General features: G+C 41.9%; 1 protein-coding gene across 1 annotated transcript in view; it reads left to right on the forward strand.

Moving 5' to 3' along the window:
• Positions 1-16,256, forward strand: part of NCK2 (NCK adaptor protein 2) — a 53,179-nt gene extending 36,923 nt beyond the window's left edge. The window contains exons 3-4 of the mRNA XM_010179356.1: positions 4,106-4,827; positions 14,879-16,256. Coding sequence (XP_010177658.1) covers positions 4,106-4,827; positions 14,879-15,073 — 917 coding nt within the window. The 3' untranslated portion in view covers positions 15,074-16,256. The remainder of the gene's footprint in view (positions 1-4,105; positions 4,828-14,878) is intronic.
• Positions 16,257-19,722: the final 3,466 nt, after the last annotated feature.

The following is a 19,722-nucleotide window of genomic DNA, read 5'->3' on the forward strand; positions in this document are numbered from 1 at the left end:
CTGTGCTGATGGGTGGCCAAGTTTTGGGCCAGGAGCAGAAGACATTAGTAAGGGTAGGGGAACCGGCACCATCGCAGCGTTGGGCTAAGGAGGGGTGCCTGGAAGGGAATTCCACCCCTTTGGGGCTTGGAGGAGCTTAAGAAGCAGGAGGTGGGAAGGCTGCAAGTGCTGCAGAGAGAGAGGTGTTGGAGGTGTGAGCTGGAGGACCACGGGTGCTGGTGCCATGGGAAGGCCATCACGGGACGAGTTGGTAACGAAAGGGTGCAAAGCCGGGGTTTGCACAATGGGCACTTAAGAGACAGGAAGCAAATTCGTACGAAACGGGTCTTCCTTCGGCCTGCTGCTTGCAAAACAAGCTATTCTTTAGAGCCGCAACTGAGCGAGGAGAGGAAGAGGCCATGAAGTAATGGGGGAGGCATGTTTGAGTCTCCCGAGGACTAACCTCGGGGCCAGAGGGTTTCTGTCACTGCAGAGAGGAGGAGGATTTGCAGTGGATTCCTTCTCTGGAAATGATGTTAACCTTTTTTTTTTTAATCAGCAATATGTCCACCTAAAAGTTAAACCTACTCAGATCACTTGGAAACTTGTTTTTAGCAATGAAAAGAAACTAATCTATTGTGGGTCAGTTGTACATTGTGAACAGTGTTACTTCCTATGAAACGCCATAAGATAAAACAGGCTTTCTGCTGCTTTGCAATGCCTTTGCTCCCACTCTTTTCCCCTCACTTGAAAGCTAATCCATTGCTTAAGGTTTCTCCTTATGACAACTAGTTGTATTATAAAGGATTACAGCTTCAGCTGAGCTGTAACTAAAGAGTCAGAATGGGAAAGTACCGTTGTATCTCACCAGTGGATAAGTTTTCATTAAAACAGAGACAAAAAAATGTGAAAATTATGACTGCAATCATGAGTAGATTTGACTCTTCCAAATGTGATTCCCAAAGTACTTGAATGTTTTGTTTTCCATGAAATTCCTTATATGGGTTTCACTCCATTTGGGCAGAAGAACAGGGATACCCTTACAAGTAGTAGTAAGTGAACATTTCTGTTAGTGGTGAGTAATGGCAGTGTTTACTCTTCCAGAGATGACTCATGTAGACTTTACTTTTTTTTAACAGAGGTGTGATTTTTGTCACAGATACACACAAAGTTTATAATTGTCCTAACTTTATTCTTGCTTAGCTATGACCAGGGATCCTACTAAATTATATTTTTAGACTCGTTTCCTAAGGAAATGAAGCTTACACCAGTCATGCTGTCGCAGTCAGCTGTCATCGTCCGTCCATCTGTCCACCCTTGATAACTCAGCCAATTTTAAGCAAACTTGACAGACTGGCAGAGATAAATTAACTGTTTTTCTCTGACTCTGTGCCTGGGAGGGTTCATTGCTGGTGTCCTTCACCGGAGGAGAAGCCAGAGCCATCCCAGCTCTTTGCTCAGTCTAGGCAGGACTGAAAGGCAGCGGGGTCCCAGCCCAAAGGTAGGGAGGGGAACACCAGGGGAGGTGCAGTGTACCTGGAGGACAGTTTGGAGATTGCAGCTGGAAGCTGCAGGTACAAGAAGGACCTGGAGACGCGAAGGCAATCGTCTGACGAGGGAGCTTTGTTGTGGATCCTGCAAGAGATGGGGGAGGCAGAGGACGAGGAGTAGGAGTGCGGCAGGAGGTGTAAGGAGAAAAACAGGAACAGATTTCCTTCGTTCTGCTCATGGAACAACTCGTTTCCTGTTCTGTCATAGATGCAGTTATGAATGTTACAGCCTCGCAGAAAAAAAATAAGTGTTAGCTAATGCTGTGCATGCCCTTTGCTACGCTTGGCTGCAGATGGGTCTCTGCAGGGTTAGTTACCTCGGTCAAACCAGCTGGAAACGCAATCTCTGGTGCACATCGCTGCTATTGCAAGAGGCTAACCACGCTATCAGCCTTAAAAAGTTTGATTACATTAAATGTTAAGCTTAGACTGAAGAGCTCTAACTGCCTTTATTGATAAGGAAAAAAAAGTGAGAGTTCTGATTTTATTTTCCTGTATTTTTATAGTTTGTGTTGAATGTGGAGGATAGAAAGGAACATTTAAAACATCAGATGCAGCATTGGAAGGTTTTTGGAAAAAGGTGCAATTAATGAAACACCAAGTGAAAGGAAGCTCTTAGATGGTAACCTTTTGCTAAATGTTTAGACATCTTTATCAGACCTCAGAATTTTTCTTGAGAAATTTTTCATGAGTTTGTCAACCATTTTTTCTCTAGATACTTCAGTTTATGGCGTTCTCTTACTGCACTGCATCCCCGTATCTCACAGTTTTATCTCTGTGCTCTGATTTTCAACCAGTTTTCTCTTGGCCAGCTACTTCATCATCTGCAGTTTTATTTATTTTATTAGTTTTTCTGCTGTAATTCCCAGAAGTGGTGCTGCATATCTTCATTACAAAGCACATCAAAACGTAAGCTTTTAATCTGGAAGGTTCAGTCTCAGTGTAGGACTTTGTGTAGAGTGAATCTGTTGAAGTACAGTTGCTTGTTTTCCATGCAGTTATCACCATTTCCTCCTTTCCAAACGGAATGACCTGTAAGTTGTGGGGTTTTTTATATAATGGTAATTGAATGCTCCTTAGTTCTGATACGTCCTTGTCTTTTGATTGAAAATTATCTCTCAACTGCTGAATATTTCCAGCCTTGGCAGAGATCAGAGCCTGGCGAGTTTCCGCATAGGCCTTGCTTGGACACGCTTTTCCTGCCATTGTCTCCCCCAGTGCAATAACTGCTCTCCCTCGTTGGGCCTGAAAGTGCGGCCGGCGGCTCTTGGCTGAAATGATGGAGTTAGAATGGCACGAGGATGTAGGCAGGCTCCAGCAGGAAGCAAGGAGCTGCTGGGAAAGGTCAGGAAACACTTGAGGATCACCGGAATTTTCTGCAGTCTCCTGAGACCTTAGGACTATATGAATTAATGTAATTAACCCTTCTAGCTAGCAGTCCCTGCATGGCCATATCTGCACCCTGTGTGCTGTACAGCTGACCCTGTGGAAAAAAAAAAAACAACAAACAAGTAGTTTCGCCCTGAACAAACAGCTTTGCTGAAGATATTTATTGTATATGCATGTACATATGCATGTACGTATATTAAAAACATGGACAGACTTTTCAGCAGTGGAGTGGCCAGATTAAATAGCCCTGAATTGTTAAAACTTAAATTGCATGCATCTCCTCAGCTGTACTGAGGCTTCATCTCTTGTTTTCTTTTCAGAATTTTTATAAGTGAATTTTGAAAGAAAGGGCTACTTGTTCACTTTATCCTTCTGTTTATATATAAGCTTAAGCAGTCCTTGCTGCAAAAGTTTGAAAACTACACCAAGTGTATTGTGCAATTTTTCTTCCATATTTAAGCAGCCATTAGCATGGTTCATCTAATGAAGAAAAGAAATGTTAAATGTGTAATGTTACTGTTTCTTCTGTATTTCATGCTATAATTAAAGCCACACCAGTACCTCAGAATTCACAGATTATGGGGGAACGTATGCAAATGGTCTTCGTCACCAGCGCTTTTACAGCGTGTGACGAAACGCAGATGAGAGAGGTGTGCATTTCAACAGGGGGCTTGCAGTTGGAAGGAGCTGCAGCTGCAGCTGCCTGGGACCTGACTGAAGAATGAAGAGAGCAAAATGTAATCTTCAGAGAAACTGAAACTTTTATTGCTGTGCTAGTTTATTTTTGTAGATTTTCTTTTGTGTTTTGCTTGAGCCAAATTAAAGGCATCACTAAAATTAAAAGGCACGATCATTTGGCTGCATTAACTGTTCCAGTGATTAGCTGTTCTGGTAGTGAGGAAACCACTGGTTTTAAGTGTGTTAGAACTCTGATACCTCTGAAAAGGGAAGAGAGCCATTCTAACACTCCTTAAATTGCTCCTTACCTTAGTGGTGCATCAGCTGGATGTTAGACATAATCGTTTAAAGGTGCTGCTGTTTCCTGACTATGCATTGTTACAGAAGAGATCTCCATTTAGCAGCGTTATTAAAGCAACGGAGGAGGAGCACATCACCAAATCGAGCGTTTGCAGTCTGGGAACAAGCATTCCGAGTGACCACTCTGTGTGTTTCTCTCCCTTTCACAGGTTTGGGAAAAACCAAGAGAAAGACAAGCGCACGAGACGCCTCGCCCACCCCCAGCACGGACGCGGAGTACCCGTCCAACGGCAGCAGCGCCGACCGGATTTACGATCTCAACATTCCAGCTTACGTGAAATTTGCCTACGTCGCGGAGAGGGAGGACGAACTGTCCCTTGTGAAAGGGTCCCGGGTGATTGTCATGGAGAAGTGCAGCGACGGCTGGTGGAGAGGTAGCTACAACGGACAGATCGGCTGGTTTCCTTCGAACTATGTGGTGGAGGAGGTTGAGGAGGCGACTGCAGATTCCCCCAGCTTCCTCAGCTTGAGGAAAGGCGCTTCCATGAGTAACGGCCAGGGCACCAAAGTACTCCACGTTGTTCAGACACTGTATCCCTTCAGCTCCGTCACAGAAGAAGAGCTCAATTTTGAAAAAGGGGAAACGATGGAAGTCATTGAAAAGCCAGAAAATGACCCAGAGTGGTGGAAATGTAAAAATTCCAGAGGGCAAATTGGTCTTGTTCCTAAAAACTATGTAGTAATCATTAGCGATGGTCCTACCATTAACACTTCCCATCCGCCTCAGATAAGCTACACGGGACCATCTTCTACCGGACGGTTTGCTGGAAGAGAGTGGTATTACGGGAATGTTACCCGACATCAAGCAGAATGTGCCCTCAACGAAAGGGGAGTGGAAGGAGACTTCCTTGTTAGAGATAGTGAATCCTCGGTAAGTGGTGCTCAGCCCGGCAGGATCTCTAATTCCCAGTGCTTGGGGCAGCTCATAGCTTCCCTACCTGTAGTAAAGGGTGTTTCATCCTTAGAGAAGCAGGCAACGCTTCGGTGTTCCCAACCGATACACTCACTGCCTGTGGGAATCAGTCTGTTACTGAAATGCAGTGACATTTAGACTGAAATTTAACAGCTGTGGACTGGGTTTCTTAATTAGTGGACAAGCATGTAAATATTTCAGGCTTCAATTTGACTTTTCGTGTGTTCCTTATGCAGTCTGCCTTGAAGAGCTGTTCTCTAGGGCATGTAGCGATAGGATGAGGGGTAATTAATGGTTTTAAACTAGGAAAGGGTAGATTTAGGTTGGATATTAGGAAAAAGTTCTTCGATATGAGGGTGGTACGTACATCACTGGAACAGGTTGCCCAGAGAGATGATGGAAGCCCCATCCCTGGAGACATTCAAGGTCAGGCTTGAAAGGGCTCTTGAGCAACCTGATCTGGTAACATTGTCCCTGCTCACTGCGGGGGAGTTGGACCAGATAATCTTTAAAGGTCTCTTCCAACTCAATAAATTCTATGGTTCTATGCATTTACAGCGCTGCAAGATAAAATAATTTTTGTGAATTGTAAATTTGGTCATTAATTTGATCTTTAAAGCTAATTTCAGAAATGATCTTTGCATTGGTCAGTTTTGTTCTGCCTTTAATTGCATAATAGCATAGGTTCTTTAAACTGTGGGTTAAAATCCCATTTTAATGTGTTTCTGCTCTCCTTAGATTATTTAGGTTGTAATAAGGTGAGGTTATCATTGTATCTCATTGTTCAGATTATGATGCACAGCAGAGAGGGTCAAGTCAGAAGCTTGTGTGCTTTGTAAATTGAGCCTTGATGACAAGAGAGGGACACGAGTAATGCTGATCAGGGATCATTGTAATTCTGAATGTTCAAATTTAAAAGTACAACAAAAGGCCTTTCATGTATGCTGAGGCCTGAGAATTCATAGTTAAAGCACTCAAAATTTAATTATCCCCTGACTGTGATTTTTTAAAAGATGACAGATTTTAATAATTCCCTAATACATCTTTCAAAAGCTACCAAAAAAAGAAATCAAATCTGAATTTGTGATTAGGGCTTTTCTGGATTTATTGTTTCAATTGTAGAGCCATTTCATGAAGACAAATTGTTGTTTAGTAGTTGTCTTCTTCTCAGCACTTTGTTGTTTCATGTATAAAAGTAATTAATGTAGTTATATTAGCTCAGTCTTCTAATTTGAGCGTACAGTGTTGCTAAAGTATACCTCACACAGCTACATGCATCTGTCTGTGCCATATTTGAACCAGGTTTCACTGTGCCTGTAGTGTGGGCTCTCCTGGTTTACAATGCAGATTGCAAATAAAGACTAAAGCAGGGCCAACTGCATAGAGTTTGAGCCATAATATGGCTTTTTAAGTTGGTTTTTTTTTTTTACTGCTACTAATCTCTTCAGAAGGCTGTATTGATTGCATATATCACTTCTGGTGAACTTGTGATATTCTTTACCATCATTGTCTATAAATCGGGGGAAAACTGCTCCCATATACTATTCCTCACGCAAATGGTTTCAGTAACTACTCGGTAGTAGGTGTCAGCATGACTACATGCTGGAAAACAAAAAAATTGTTTTTAAGTAAGGGGGAGATTTAAGCCTGAGCTCAAATCTGGAAGTAAAGATCTTGTTAACTCCTGATGCTTTTTTGGAAGCATTTCTCATTTTCACTTGCTGATTCTATTCTTTCCAAAGTTCCAATTTCAGCTATTCAGAAGAGGTCCCAGAAAGAAGTCAAAATTTGAGGTAGTATTACAGCAGATATATTAGCTAGCGCATACTCCATCCCTTTAGAATAAAACTTCTTTCCTTACACAGCTCTTCAGTAAACCGAAAGACAACTTTCTAGAGGAGTGGAATCCATCTACTGAAATAACAGCGCCTGCAGTTTTAATATGATCCTAAAATTTGGGAGTGGCTGGCATGTTGGCTCTCGGTGAGGGAGATGAACAAAGGCTTTTAGTGACAGCAGGACAACACCTGAAAGACAAGGAAATTGTTGATTCTGTAGGGTTTTCTAAATCCAAATCAAACTTTTCATTCTAGTTTTTTGAAAACTTTAGTGGTTTATTATTAGTAGTATTGAGGTTAGGACTATCACTATTCCCTGAAATTTATACATCATATGTAACGTTATTGGCAAAATACAATTCTGTAATTGTCCCATTTTATTTTATTTTATTTTTCTTTCTGGTTACAGAATTGTTTATTTAAATTTCAGGCATCTTTCCTTGATGAATTTACTCTGCAGAAAACATGATAGTGGTCAAACTACTTTGAAGCTCTGTCACTGAGTTCCTATTTCATTGCTCTTAGTTATCTGTAATCACTAAACAAAGGCAAATGCAAGTAAACTAGAGGAGAACAGGAAGACAAATAGGAATTTAGAAAACATTACTGACTTACAGAGGCTGAGAGGAATCAAGTTTGTTTAGTCAACAGAAGAAAAGACTGAGGTGGGCCATACAGTCTTCTAAAATGTGGAAAGCCCCCAGAGGATTAAGGTAATCATTGAATTAGAGTAGTTCAGCTGTCTCTCATCCTGTCTGACGGGCGCAGGTGGGTGTAGTGGATGTGGGAAACCCTTTGGTGTGTCCATCCAGTGGGTAGATGCACACTTTCAGATCTAGATGCTGGATTTTGGGTTATCCTGAGAGTGTAGCTATTGCTGTGCTGTGGCTCCTTTCTTTGCTCTTAAAGAGTTCGCCTCTTGAGTAAACAAATTTCCCTGAAAGGACACAGTAGCCTTTTAATTGAGTATGACATGGTAGCGCTGAGCACGCTTGTGTTCAAGGCAGTTTCAAATTTGCTGCCTGCACTGTTGCTGAGGAAATCGTTGCTTGTGGAGCACAAAAAGATTCATTCTGCACGGGGACTTCAAGCTGTTTCCAGCATCTAGCACTTACTGGATCCCAGGAAATTTACTCAATTCCTATTACAGCAAGGTTTTTGCACACATGCAAAAAAAAAAAAAGTGCTGAATTGAGGAACTTACCTTTTTTTCTTTTTCTGTTCTTGATCTGGTCTTACAGATCCTGTATTTGGGGGTTTGTTGAGCAGTGAGAGAGACTGTAGTTATGCCTGTAAATGCCTTTTTTGCCTTAGTACTACTTGAGAGTTTTAAGGTTTATTAGGTTTAAAGAAATATCTTAGTACACCTTTAACTTTTGCCTGCCCTCATCTTTGTCTATCATACCATCATAAAATGTATTTATGTATGTGAATGTTAAAAGCATTGGGGATTGTTAGTTTGGTTTGGATTTTGTCTTGATGGGGCTTGGTTTTGGTTTTTTTTCTGAAGTGCTAGGAGTGATATACTGACACTGCAGGGGGTTGAACCAGGTGATCTTTAAAGGTCCCTTCCAACCCAATACATTCTGTGATTCTATGATATAATAAGCGAACAGGTATAGCATTGGGAAAAAGATCACAAAAGACCTATTTCAAGCTTATTATATATGGAACAAAGAAAGATTTCAGCTATAACTCTTAAATTCTTGACGGTTGCTGCATTTCACGTGCGTTGACTACAGAGGCTGTTCACACTGTGGCTTAAAGCCACCAGGTGCATCTGCAGGATCAGAGCAAAGGCTCTTGATGAGAGAGACCAGGCTGGAGAGAGCCAAGTTGTAAGCTCTCTGCTTTGCTCGTCGTTCTGCCACACCAGCACTTCCTATTGCATTGTGTTACAAACCCACCTATTAATGCTGTGGATGCAGGGGTTCTTCCTTTCTAAAAAGGCCCTGTAGACAAAACTGTGAGTCATCCTGCTGATCTTGGACCTGATTTTTTACCTCTTTTAGGGTTTTCTATAGCCTTCCATCACCATAGTTACAGAAAGTCATCTGTATAAAAGTTTTCCTTAGATTTCTTTGAGTTTTGCTTTCGCTACCAAGCTATGAAAAGCTCTCCTTGAATAGATGAAGGTTTATATTATTCTGTATTCACTTGATGAAAGTATCATGTTTTTCCATTTCAAATTTTAGTAGTTGCAAGATTTTACAATGTTTCTCTTGACTTACCAGATGTTTGTCTTGCAGCTAGCTTCCTTTTGCCAAAAATAATCTCAGTTTTACTTAGAACTAAGGGATGCTGCCGTGGTGGAGAATATCCTACGATGAACTCGGTCAGGTTGCTGGGAGCCTGATTATCTTCATTAATTACAAAATACTATTATTAGAACCATAAACTTGCATGAACCGTTTAAGCCTGTAGTTTATGTAACAGGCACAGTTACCTACTGAAAACATTTTCGACAACACTGTTGTACTTAGATACTGTCACCTTAGTTTTGGAGATGCAAAGGAGGAGACTGAAGTGGAGCATGCCTAGCTAGAACTACTGCTTGATTTGTTCTTTCTGTTGCAGGCTGCTCAGCTGATAAGAACTGAAGTTTATTGTCTCACTTAAGTAGCACTTCAGAACAAATAGTGCAGATTTAATCTATGTGGTCTCTGTACAGCTACCTCTTACCCTTTTTGAATTGCAGGCTCTTTAGCAGTCAGATTTTTGTACTCTCTCTGTAGAACCTAACACTTGTACCAAACAAGTATTGGCTGACACCATTGGCACGGGTTGGGTAGGTGATGGTCGTGCTTTGAAGATCCAAGATTCCACTGAGGAGAGCAGCAGTCTTGGAGGGAAGAGGATTTTTTTGTTCAGATTCAGCCCGGGAAACAAGTGTGCTCACTAGTGCTGTAGCTGACAGGAAGCAGTAACAGGCTGAGGCTGGTGATAAAGAGCATAACCACAGCACACCTTGAGCTTCTGAGCAGGTCCTCTGCTGCAGAGACACCCTCAGACTTCAAAGGCAGCTTCTGTCAGGACTTGCAGTCCCCTTGGGCTTCACTGCCAGTGGCTGCAAAACTGGCGGTGAGGCAAACGCCACTGCCTCATAGCCCTACAGCGGCTTCGCATGAAGCAGAAAAGATGGTATCTTTCTCAAACCAGTTGTTTGTTAGCATGAATGAGCTGTGCAATTTTTTGGACAATTTCAGGAGCAATTACTCATTAGGAAGTAACAGCAACCTTCTGCCAATAGTGTCACAGCTATCAAATTATAAGTAACCAATCCCTAATGTGGTTATAGGGCATAGCAGTAAGATGATACAGACGATTGTAGATGCATTAAGGTGTTACTGAGGATTGTAGGTGCAACTGGATGTGTGTCAGTCCTTTGAGATTGCATTGAACTTTGTCCAGCAATAGTGAGAGCAGAGAGAGGAGGCACAGGTTGAGAGTTTGTGTGCTTTTTGAGGCACTCATTCTGGTGCGTTCAGGGTGTCCCCTATTTTTCTGGGGTTTTTATCCTGCAGGTGTTGGATAGAAGCAATGGGATGTGACAGCTGTTCAAAAACTGAAGCATTTGTCATGTTCTCTGACATGCTGTGATTGATGAATACAGCAGAGAGGAGGAGAGACTTCATCTCTAAAAACAGGTTTAAGGAAATATCCTCGTGGTTTATTTTAAATGGAAGAATAGAAATCTTGTTAGAGCTGTATTTGAAGATCAGTGGAGCCAATTCATGTTTCTGACCTGTGTAATGCTGATTTTGGAACATGGTGAACATTACATAGAGAGGAAGGGTATTTGTTCATATCTAAATGAGGAGGAAGGGATAGAAAAAGGAATTTTTAACTTTCTCAGATGGCCCTGTACAGCCTGGCCTTAGACCTTTGAGCTATGACTTGGTTTTTTTTGGCTGGGTGACTCAGGAGGAGGAGGAGTGAAGGAAAACTTGGGTATGGAAGTGGAAGAAGTTGGGTAGCTCCAGGGCAGGCTCACAGATGGGAGCTCGAAGGGTCAGGAATCTCTAAAGAATGAGTGCATGAAAATGTCTTCCATGGAGGAAGGGCACTGCCAAGTGGAACTGAATTAAAAGGAAAAAAAACAAACCAGGATCAGTAAAAGGCTTTCAGAGGGAGTTATTTTTCCCAACACTGCCATTTATGATAAAATTGTCTTCTTTTATTCTCAGATGGAGAAAGTAAAGAGGGAACCTTCTTCCCCAGTTTCACTTGTTTTCCCTTATATTGTTTTATAACTTGTCTTCATGATAAAGTTTTCCATCTTTTTTGGAGAGAGTGAAGTTCCTGACCAAAGAAGTAAAATTAAAGGAACACCTTCCTACCTGTTGTCTCCCATGTGCTGTAGGTACCAGCTAGCCTGTGGTCATCTTAGGCATAAGCAGGAGTTAAAACAAAGGAATTTGAAACAATTCACAGGAACACTACACCTGGACCAAAGGTGCAAATGCATGACAGCTAATCTTTAATTTTCTGATTTAGGAACTGATTTAACTTCAGGTTTAGATCTTCCCAGTTATGGCAGTACAGAAATACTCACAGGTTCCCTGCCACAAAGCTATACTCTGAAATTCTGTTGCAGAATTACCAGCTCCTCTGTAGATTTCAGGGATTAAGTCTTACTTTTCATGTGCCTTTATTTGGTGTATATGAGGCTTTTATTCCTGGAAAAGTTAGTTTGCAAACATCTAATTGTAGCAATTAATTTAAGAGGGAGAAAGGAGAAAAATTGGCCAGCAGTTGAAACAAAATAGCTTAAACAGTAAATAAAATAAACAGACTTGGAGCAAATCCAAGGAGGACAGCAGGGAACCAATTCAAGCCATATCGAACCAGCATAATTTGAAATGGTAATGTTAAGAGCAGTAGTGTATCTAGAGTTTGTTTTTTTAAAAATAGTCTTTTTAACCATTTTGCATGTTTGTTAGAGTGGGAAAGAACCAAAACACAAACATGCAAGTCCAGTTGCTTTTGCTATTCTCATATCCTGTAGAAGTTGCTATACTGAGGCCAGTAAAGGGTTTCAGGATTTCTGCAACAGCTGTTCGGGCTCTTACATCTCTTTGCACCGGATGATGGCTCTCAAAAGAGTTAGATCAGCCTTTCCGCTTTTCCTTTTTTTTTTTTTTTAAATTTTAATTAAATCAGATCATGAGCAGAATAATCTCGGTAACATATTCTGAGGTAAATAAGCGATAGTGTCTTTTACTTATGCCTCCATCTAATTAGCAGCTCCAAGGCTGGGAAGAACGGGCAATAGTTCAGGAGAATGTTCATTCATTAAAGTTACAGTTAAAATGGCAGGAAAAGTATTTAAAGTATTGTGTAGATCACCTCTTGAAGGTGAGGGGACATAGGACAGTAGATCAGAGGTCTAAGGCCTATTCCAGCACCTCTCTGTGTGTCATTAGAGCATCCTTTCTGGTTTAAAGATAATGATTCTTAGCAGATACAGGAGCTTTGAAAACTCATAATTTTGACTTGCTGAAAAAAATTGTGCTTTGTCAAAAAGCATTAAAACTTTGTTGGGCACAGAGTGATTATTTCACTTATTTTGAAACCTTTGCCATAATATCTTTTCCTGTTCCTAAAACAAAAAATGTGTTCAGTTCACATTATGAACTTCCCATTTATAAGTTCTTCTATTTTAAATGAGGGCCCTTTAGTTACTGGTTTTTGTTTGGCGTAGCCATCACCCATGGAAGCACCAGAACTTAGTCAGCAAGACTTAGTCTCACGTTTTTTGACTCCTAAGCAGCTAGTCTGCAAGTGCTCCCCTCAGTGCTGTCCTTGGAGAGACCCTGTGGACCTGCCTGGCAGCCTGTGTTTAGAGCACAGCGATCCCCAGAACCTGTGCCCTCAGTTTCTCCTTCATGATCTCAGGGTCCCAGTGCTTCTGCAGAGCTTGGTTTGTGCAGGCCTGTGCTTTGTCACTGTTTAATGGCTGCTTCTTAGGGCTGTGGAGATGGCCACTGCAACGGGTCCTAGGCCTGTGTGGTTATGTTTGCTGGAGGGTTTGTCCACGCTGCGTTTGGGGTCTTCACAACAGTGCAGTGTTGGTGCAACCGGGTTAGCTTTAACCTTGTAGGGTAGGTGTTGAGAAGAGGTCAGTCTTGGTATGAGCTCTGTGCAGCTGTGTTTGTGATACCCCTGAGGCAGGGGTTTAATATTCAGAGCTAGCTGGCTCGAAGTAGTTTTCAAACTTGGAGCTAGGGGTGGATGACAGAGCATGAAACTCATCTTAGGTGGAGCACTGGAAACCTCAAAGATATGATCTTATGCACATTTCTTTCTATCCCTTTCCCCCACCTTCCCCAGTCCTCTCTTCCTGGCAGTCAATGGGAGCAGTTGTGTGTATTTTGAGCCGGTGGCTTTGGAGCTGCTCATTGCCTGAGGCAGCCTTCCTGATAGGGCCTGCACCGACCCAGCCAAGGCTCAGTGACTCTGGTTTATAGATGGAAAAAGTTATTATCTTATGAGTATTATGTAAAATAACTGTTAAAGAAGTGGTGCTTGTGGATCTGAAAGGTAGTGGCTCAAGGTAGAAGACAGTCCAGAGGTGTGGGGAGCTGGCTGCTGGTTTGAGCAGTGCAAGAGGAGGAAGAGCTGCTGCCTAAAGCTGAGGGGCGAGCCTGGGAAGTTGGGCCAGAGCCAGATGAACAGGCACGGCAGGAGCTTTGTGTGCTCTGGGCAGGGTAGATGGAGTCGAAAGGGAAGGTAGAAAATATCCGTACTAAAACAGGTGAGGGAGACATGCAAGGGATGAGTTTTTCAGATAGGCAGGACATGGGGGATGTGTGGAGCAGTGATGATCACATCATTGCAGGAAAAAAAACTGCATGAGAAAATGCTGTCCTTCAGCTTACTTGGGTATGTACTCAGTGTGTGTCTAACCCCCCATGAACACAGTGTAGAGGACTCTGGAGGCCATGGTTTCGTGAACTGAGGTCTGGTGACAGCAGCAACGTCCAAGGGCTCCCCCTCCCCCCCAGCTCAGTCCCCTGCGGTGCCGCAGCTGTGCTTTGGGTTGTTCATAAGGCGATGCTGTGAACCAGATAACCCACAAGGGACCTTGTTTAGCCTGGGCGAGTTCAGGTTCGCAGCGCTGGCCTGACCAAAGGAAGCAGTAGCATGGTGTGGGGAGGACTGAGGGACTGCAGGGCTGCGTCTGAAGTCTGGCGCATGCTTTCCGTGGGCAGAGGCCCTGCAACAGCACCTCCAGATTTGCATCGGGTATTACTTACCACCATTAAGTGGTTGCTGCGAGCTCTGGTGTGTGCTTTTTGTTTTTCACTTTGTCCCAGCCACCTCTTGTGAGGCAAAGCCTGTACTCCATCTCTGTACCCAGCCAGCAGCCGCTGATGGCTGGAGATGGAGTTCAGCTGGAAGCGAGGGGCAGCAGGTCCTTTCTGGGGTCTCATCCTGGCTGTTTGGATGGTAGCGCTCTCTTCGTTAAAGCAACGCATTGCCCAGACATCGTGGGAAATTGTTCTGTCCAGAATAGCTTAATTAGTGCTTAAATGTTGTCTTCTGTGAGTTGTGGTTTGATAGTGAGATTTGTACTTTGTATTTATTCCATAGCTTTATCTTTTTTCACAAAAAAAGGTGTACTCAATAGGAGACATTATTCCCCATACATGTGGTAATGAAGATAAAAGGTGAATGTGTTTTTGTCTTTTGCAATGCAAAGCAAGAACGGCCCTCTAGTGGTCACAGCTCTATAAAAAGCTTTGTAGGGATTTTTCTTCACCTCACCCAAGTAATATCGCAATAATTGCTTTCTCCAGAACTCTTTTAGCAGGAAACCATACATGATAAAAATTTTTCCCTTCTCCTTGACATTCTCGTGTTTCTAGATTGAATAACTAAGATAATACTTGCAGTTTAGTCATGTAATTGGCAACTTCAGACTGTGCATCTGGGGAGCTTTCACTTAACTGACTTAACTGTGCACGTTAATAATGATGGCAATTATTTATTGAATAATAGACTATTGGGTTTCTTAAGTAGCTAAAGCACTGAGCTGTGGAACAAAGACTGGCATAAATTACCATCAACTATATGACACAGTTTATTCCTGAAACCACAAAATTACACCTTCATTTTATTCACTTTTATGTAATTCTTTTTTTTTCTTTTTGAATTCTTCTCAACAGCCCAGTGACTTCTCGGTATCTCTAAAGGCATCGGGGAAGAACAAACATTTCAAGGTGCAGCTCGTGGACAATGTCTATTGTATTGGGCAGCGTCGCTTTAATACTATGGATGAGTTGGTGGAACACTACAAAAAGGCTCCCATCTTCACCAGTGAACACGGGGAAAAGCTATATCTTGTGAAAGCACTTCAGTGACGTTGAAGATGGACTTGGCCGCCTGGGCCTCTTATAACTTACAAGCCTTAGGTCCTAAATTCACTTTTGTAGAGCAGAGCAATATCTGAAGCAGGCTTAAGGAATAGGCTCTTTCTAAAGTGTTTGCTCTGTCGGTTGCTGTTTGTCCTTTTCTTTTTTTGTTTGCCTCTTTTTGTGTTCCAGTTCTGTTAATCTCCGACCACCTCTCTTCAGGTTTGAGAGTTCCCCTTGGGTGGCCGTGGCGAGCGCTCGCCTTCCCGGCTGAGTTCAAAACTCCCCTCTCCTGTGTACGTTTACATAGTTAGCTCAGATCAAGGAGGGGCGTTTTCAATTCAAACCAGTGTTAACCTGTTCAGATTGCTCACGCAGGCAGAACTCTCCGCTCAGAGACATCGGGCACAGTTTGAATGCACTGAAGCTGCCGCTGCTCAAGTGAGAGAGAGTAGGCGTACCAGTTGTGGCTGTGAGTTCTGTAGCTATATCGCTTACCGAGTAGTATATTACAAAACCTCCTAGTTCCTAGAAGCACTCTTTACACTGTACTCTGCTATTACATTGCCTCTCTGACTCTTTGTAAAGAGTACACTAATTAAAAGCATTTTGTAATAGTACTTCTTAAACTACTATGGTAAGATTGTAGTGAAAGAAAACTATCTAGTGTATTTTGGTCTGTAATTGCAACAAAGAGAAATTTTATTTGAAAGTTGATTACTAGAGAAAGAATCATTGAATTGTAAAGACTGAATGTTTTGGTAATCTACAACCAGATGTGCCATCCACATAATGCTTTTTCCTCTTGCCCTTCTGCTTGTTTGAATTAAACGATTATGTATTTAATTCTCAAAGTAATATGTATCTGTAGCTGATTGTTGACACTAATACAGAAGATTAATAAAAACTGATCTTGGGACGGGGTGGGGCGGGCTACCAACACTATATATATATTTGCTTTATGGAAAGAAATCTTCGGGTTTTACGGAGGATGGCGTGGTTGGTAGGAAGAGACACACAGAATGTTTATGAAGAAAATGCATTTTTCTCTTTTCTTTACATTTAAACTCCTTTATGGTTTAAATATACAGTCTTTAGATGCACATTCCTGAGATTGAAGAAGGGATCGTGAGATCTCAAAATCTTGCATACTCAGTTTTTTGGATATTGTAATAAAAAAGGTATTATGTCATGATGGAGTTCTGGATTTATCCTTGGCTGGTAGTCCTGGTGTTGCTTTAGCAAGGTGAAATAGAGTGAATAATGAATTTGTTTGTCTTGGAATTTGTATGGCCTAAACAGAAAACTTCTGCGACTGCAGAGGCCAGTTTGGTCTGAGGCAGTGTCTAATGAGCTCTGTGTTAACTTGTTTCTGTGGTAAGTCAGTCCATTCATAATAGCTTTAATGAAAACTGCAAGATCGAGCTGTTTCCTGGTATCTTTTTGCTATTAGGACGTGTTCCTTACTTATTCTGTATTTCAGTCAGAGGGTAGTACAAGTGCCTCTGTGCGTAACTCCAGTGTAGGTTAAGCAGGCACCAGCGCTGCCTGGGTTGCTCTGGTGTAAATCATACCACTGCCGGGAGACCGTGCTGGCACATCTGCAAATGAATTGCAGTCGTGCTCAGGCCCAAGAGGCAAGTCCCATTTTTTAAGTTCTACACATGTATTATTTTCCCACTGCTCTCGAAATCTTATTTCTGTAAGGTTATCTGAATTGACAACTGTATTGGAATTAACTACTGTATTTTTCTGTATGTGCTTTAACTAAAAATTGGGCAGCGACACTTCTGCCTGGTCCAGCTTAATGAAGGAAAGCGGTGATTCAGAGCGATCCAGAAAGGTCACGTGTTGTCCTGAAGAGCACCTACCCATGGCTGTCTTCAGAGGATACAGAAGCTTTCCTTGGGAAGTTGGTGAGAAGTACCAGTTGCTTACAGTCCACCTAGAGAAGGACTCCACAGTGGCTGCTTCTTAAACTTCATAAGTGATTTCTGCAAAGAATGTAGGTTTTTTTGCCTTCTAATACCTCGTTCTTTCTGTAGGTGAACCTAAGCATGTACCGTGAGTATGGCAGTGATGTTAAGAAAGTCAGCTATATGTTGTGTGAGCATTTCAGGTTTGAGTGAATTGCTTTTCAGTCTCGTTGACCCTTTGTAGTGTTTGCAGAAATGATATATGGGAATGGTTTTCCTTTTGAGTAAACTTATTACTGCAATTACTCTTTTATGCCCCTTGCTCATTTTTCTGAAATGTTCCCCATGTTTCTTGTTCCAGGAGCCTTCGTATGTTTTTCCTTTTTTTTCCTAGTCCCTTTTTACAAGCTCTGTTACTTTCTAACTCATTTCTAGTCTCAGTAGCTTAGAAGTAAAATAAACATCTGAGTGAAGTTTTTACCATTTCCTTTTTATATATTTTTTTGTTTTCATTACTTCATCCTCTGTAAATAGCTTCTGTGTATTGAGAGGTGAATTGTTAAAGTACTTTGTTTTGGAAGCAGTTAGTTAATTTACGACCCAGCAGTGTGAATGACCTAGCTTGAGTTATATTTTCTGAAGCAAGCCTCATCTTGGTTTTGCCCACGCTGTATTTAATCAACGTGCTCTCCATTCGGCAGGCTCATTAATAGTTTCTTCAGTTGTTCCTGTCTCTGCTAATTGAGATAAGTTTCTGCAAGTTTTACTGCCTTTTTGACCTCATTTGCTGCATTGGGCCTGAGAATTACCAATCTGCAGTGCTAACTGCTTAATAAAGAGTCAGTAGACACAGATTTTATTTTTATTTTCCTATTTTATACATACCTTTCTATTGTTTGACAAAACCTCACCTATATTTTTTGATTACGTAAAGCCTCTTTGTCAAAGCTTGGTGTTGGGGGTGTGGGGGTTTTTTCTGAGATGAGAGGAATTATGGTGACCTGTGGTTTCTTCACCTGCAGTTTTCATTAAAGGCTCAAATAATTTCTAATGGAGTAGCAGTGGTGATTTTTCTTCATAGCATTGAAGACTTTTCCCATCATAATCTGGTTTGTATAGGTGCGTAAGTTGTATTTTCAAGTAGTATTCCCATACAGCTGTTAATGCTTTCTTGTTTTGCTGGTGTTTACACAAAAACGTGAATGAGTTGCCCGAACTGTTAACGAACTCCCTCTGCCAGTTATCTCGACCATTTGTGGTATCACCAAATAGCCCTACCTTGAGTAGGCACAAAAAGAGGGTCAAAAATCTTGTCACTTCTAAACCTACACGTTTTACGTAGCCCTTCTGCTCCGTCACAGCCCTCTCACGAGGATGTTGTGCTTTGAGGATGCTGTCGTTGCTGTTCTTCAGAAGTACCTACAGTGCAGTCCTCAGTCACAGCTTTTAAGCTGTTGAGTCTGCTGAAAGTATGTGTGGGAAGTTTCCAAGGTTGGGAAGGAGACCCTGTCTATGACAAGTGTTATGCCAGCCATTTCAGACTGGTGTATATCCCCACACCAACTGGGAGCTGCCCCTCTTTGCGCAAGCACCTACGCTGCCACGCTACTGTTACTAATAGTGGTATTTGGACAAAAATGTGAGGAGGGCTTCAGGGTTTACGCTGGTTGACAGATAAATGCATGCATGCTACTACACAGGTCCCAGGCCAGGCAGCTGCGAGCCAGATCCAAATTGGAAGAAGTGTGAACCCGCAGCACAGTGCTGAGCCTCAGCTTGAGAGGCAGCAGAAACCCTTGATCCAGATTTGCAGTGTTCAGCTGGCTGGGAACATCTGTCAGCAAAACACAGCTGTGCCATGGCTGATCTGATTTAGTAGTGAGGGTTACTCGCGCGTGAGGTGGGGACAAATTATTGAAGGATTATCAAAGAGTGAACCAAAAATACGCCAGGTAAACTCACATGGTCCTGCTGTGTTGTAAAAGCAAAGGGTCTGCTTAGCCTGTGCTTTTGGAGAGCAGAGCAAAGAGGCACTAAAGATGTGCAGTTGGGTGATTAACATGAATATGGACTACATGAATGGACTATGAAGTCCCACTCTTCAATGATTCTGTTTATTGTTCTCTCTTCAGATATTTTTGTCTCATAAATTTATATGAAATCCTTAAAGTTTACAGCTGTTTTTCCAAGCCTTTATTGTAGCTTTCTTACATTGTAAAGCTTGCTGCCTGGTTTAATGGTGTCACTGTGGAGGAATAGAGATCTTCCACGATAAGTTTTGTTACAACAAAGTGGAAACACTTCTAAAATACCATGATACAATTTCACTTATAAAAATGAGCCATATTTTGCCTAAATTATAAATTAAAAGCTAGAAAATGGATCACACTTCTTTTGGGTTAGATCTGGCAGTTTACTTGACAAAAGCTGCTGTAAGGGCTTTTGTTCCTTCGTGGTCTTAAACTCGTTTAATTCGGTAATTCAGAGTTAAACAAAACCTGTGCAGACTCCAAAATCTGAATCTGGTGAATTCTGTTTTCTTACTCCAGGGGGATGGGATGACTCATTTTTCAATGGAAACTTGTTAACATATTTACACTGATAAGATGTGAAAGGTGTATTGCTGAAGTAACTCTCAGCTCTTTAAATGCGCTAAGAACTGTGCATCTTTTAATACTTTTCTCTACAATACTTCCCAAATTCATTGCCTTTTGCAAGAAGTGGCAAAGTGTAAACCAGCAG

The sequence above is a fragment of the Mesitornis unicolor genome, unplaced genomic scaffold (genome assembly GCF_000695765.1).
Source record: "Mesitornis unicolor isolate BGI_N332 unplaced genomic scaffold, ASM69576v1 scaffold50562, whole genome shotgun sequence".
NCBI lineage: Eukaryota > Metazoa > Chordata > Aves > Mesitornithiformes > Mesitornithidae > Mesitornis > Mesitornis unicolor.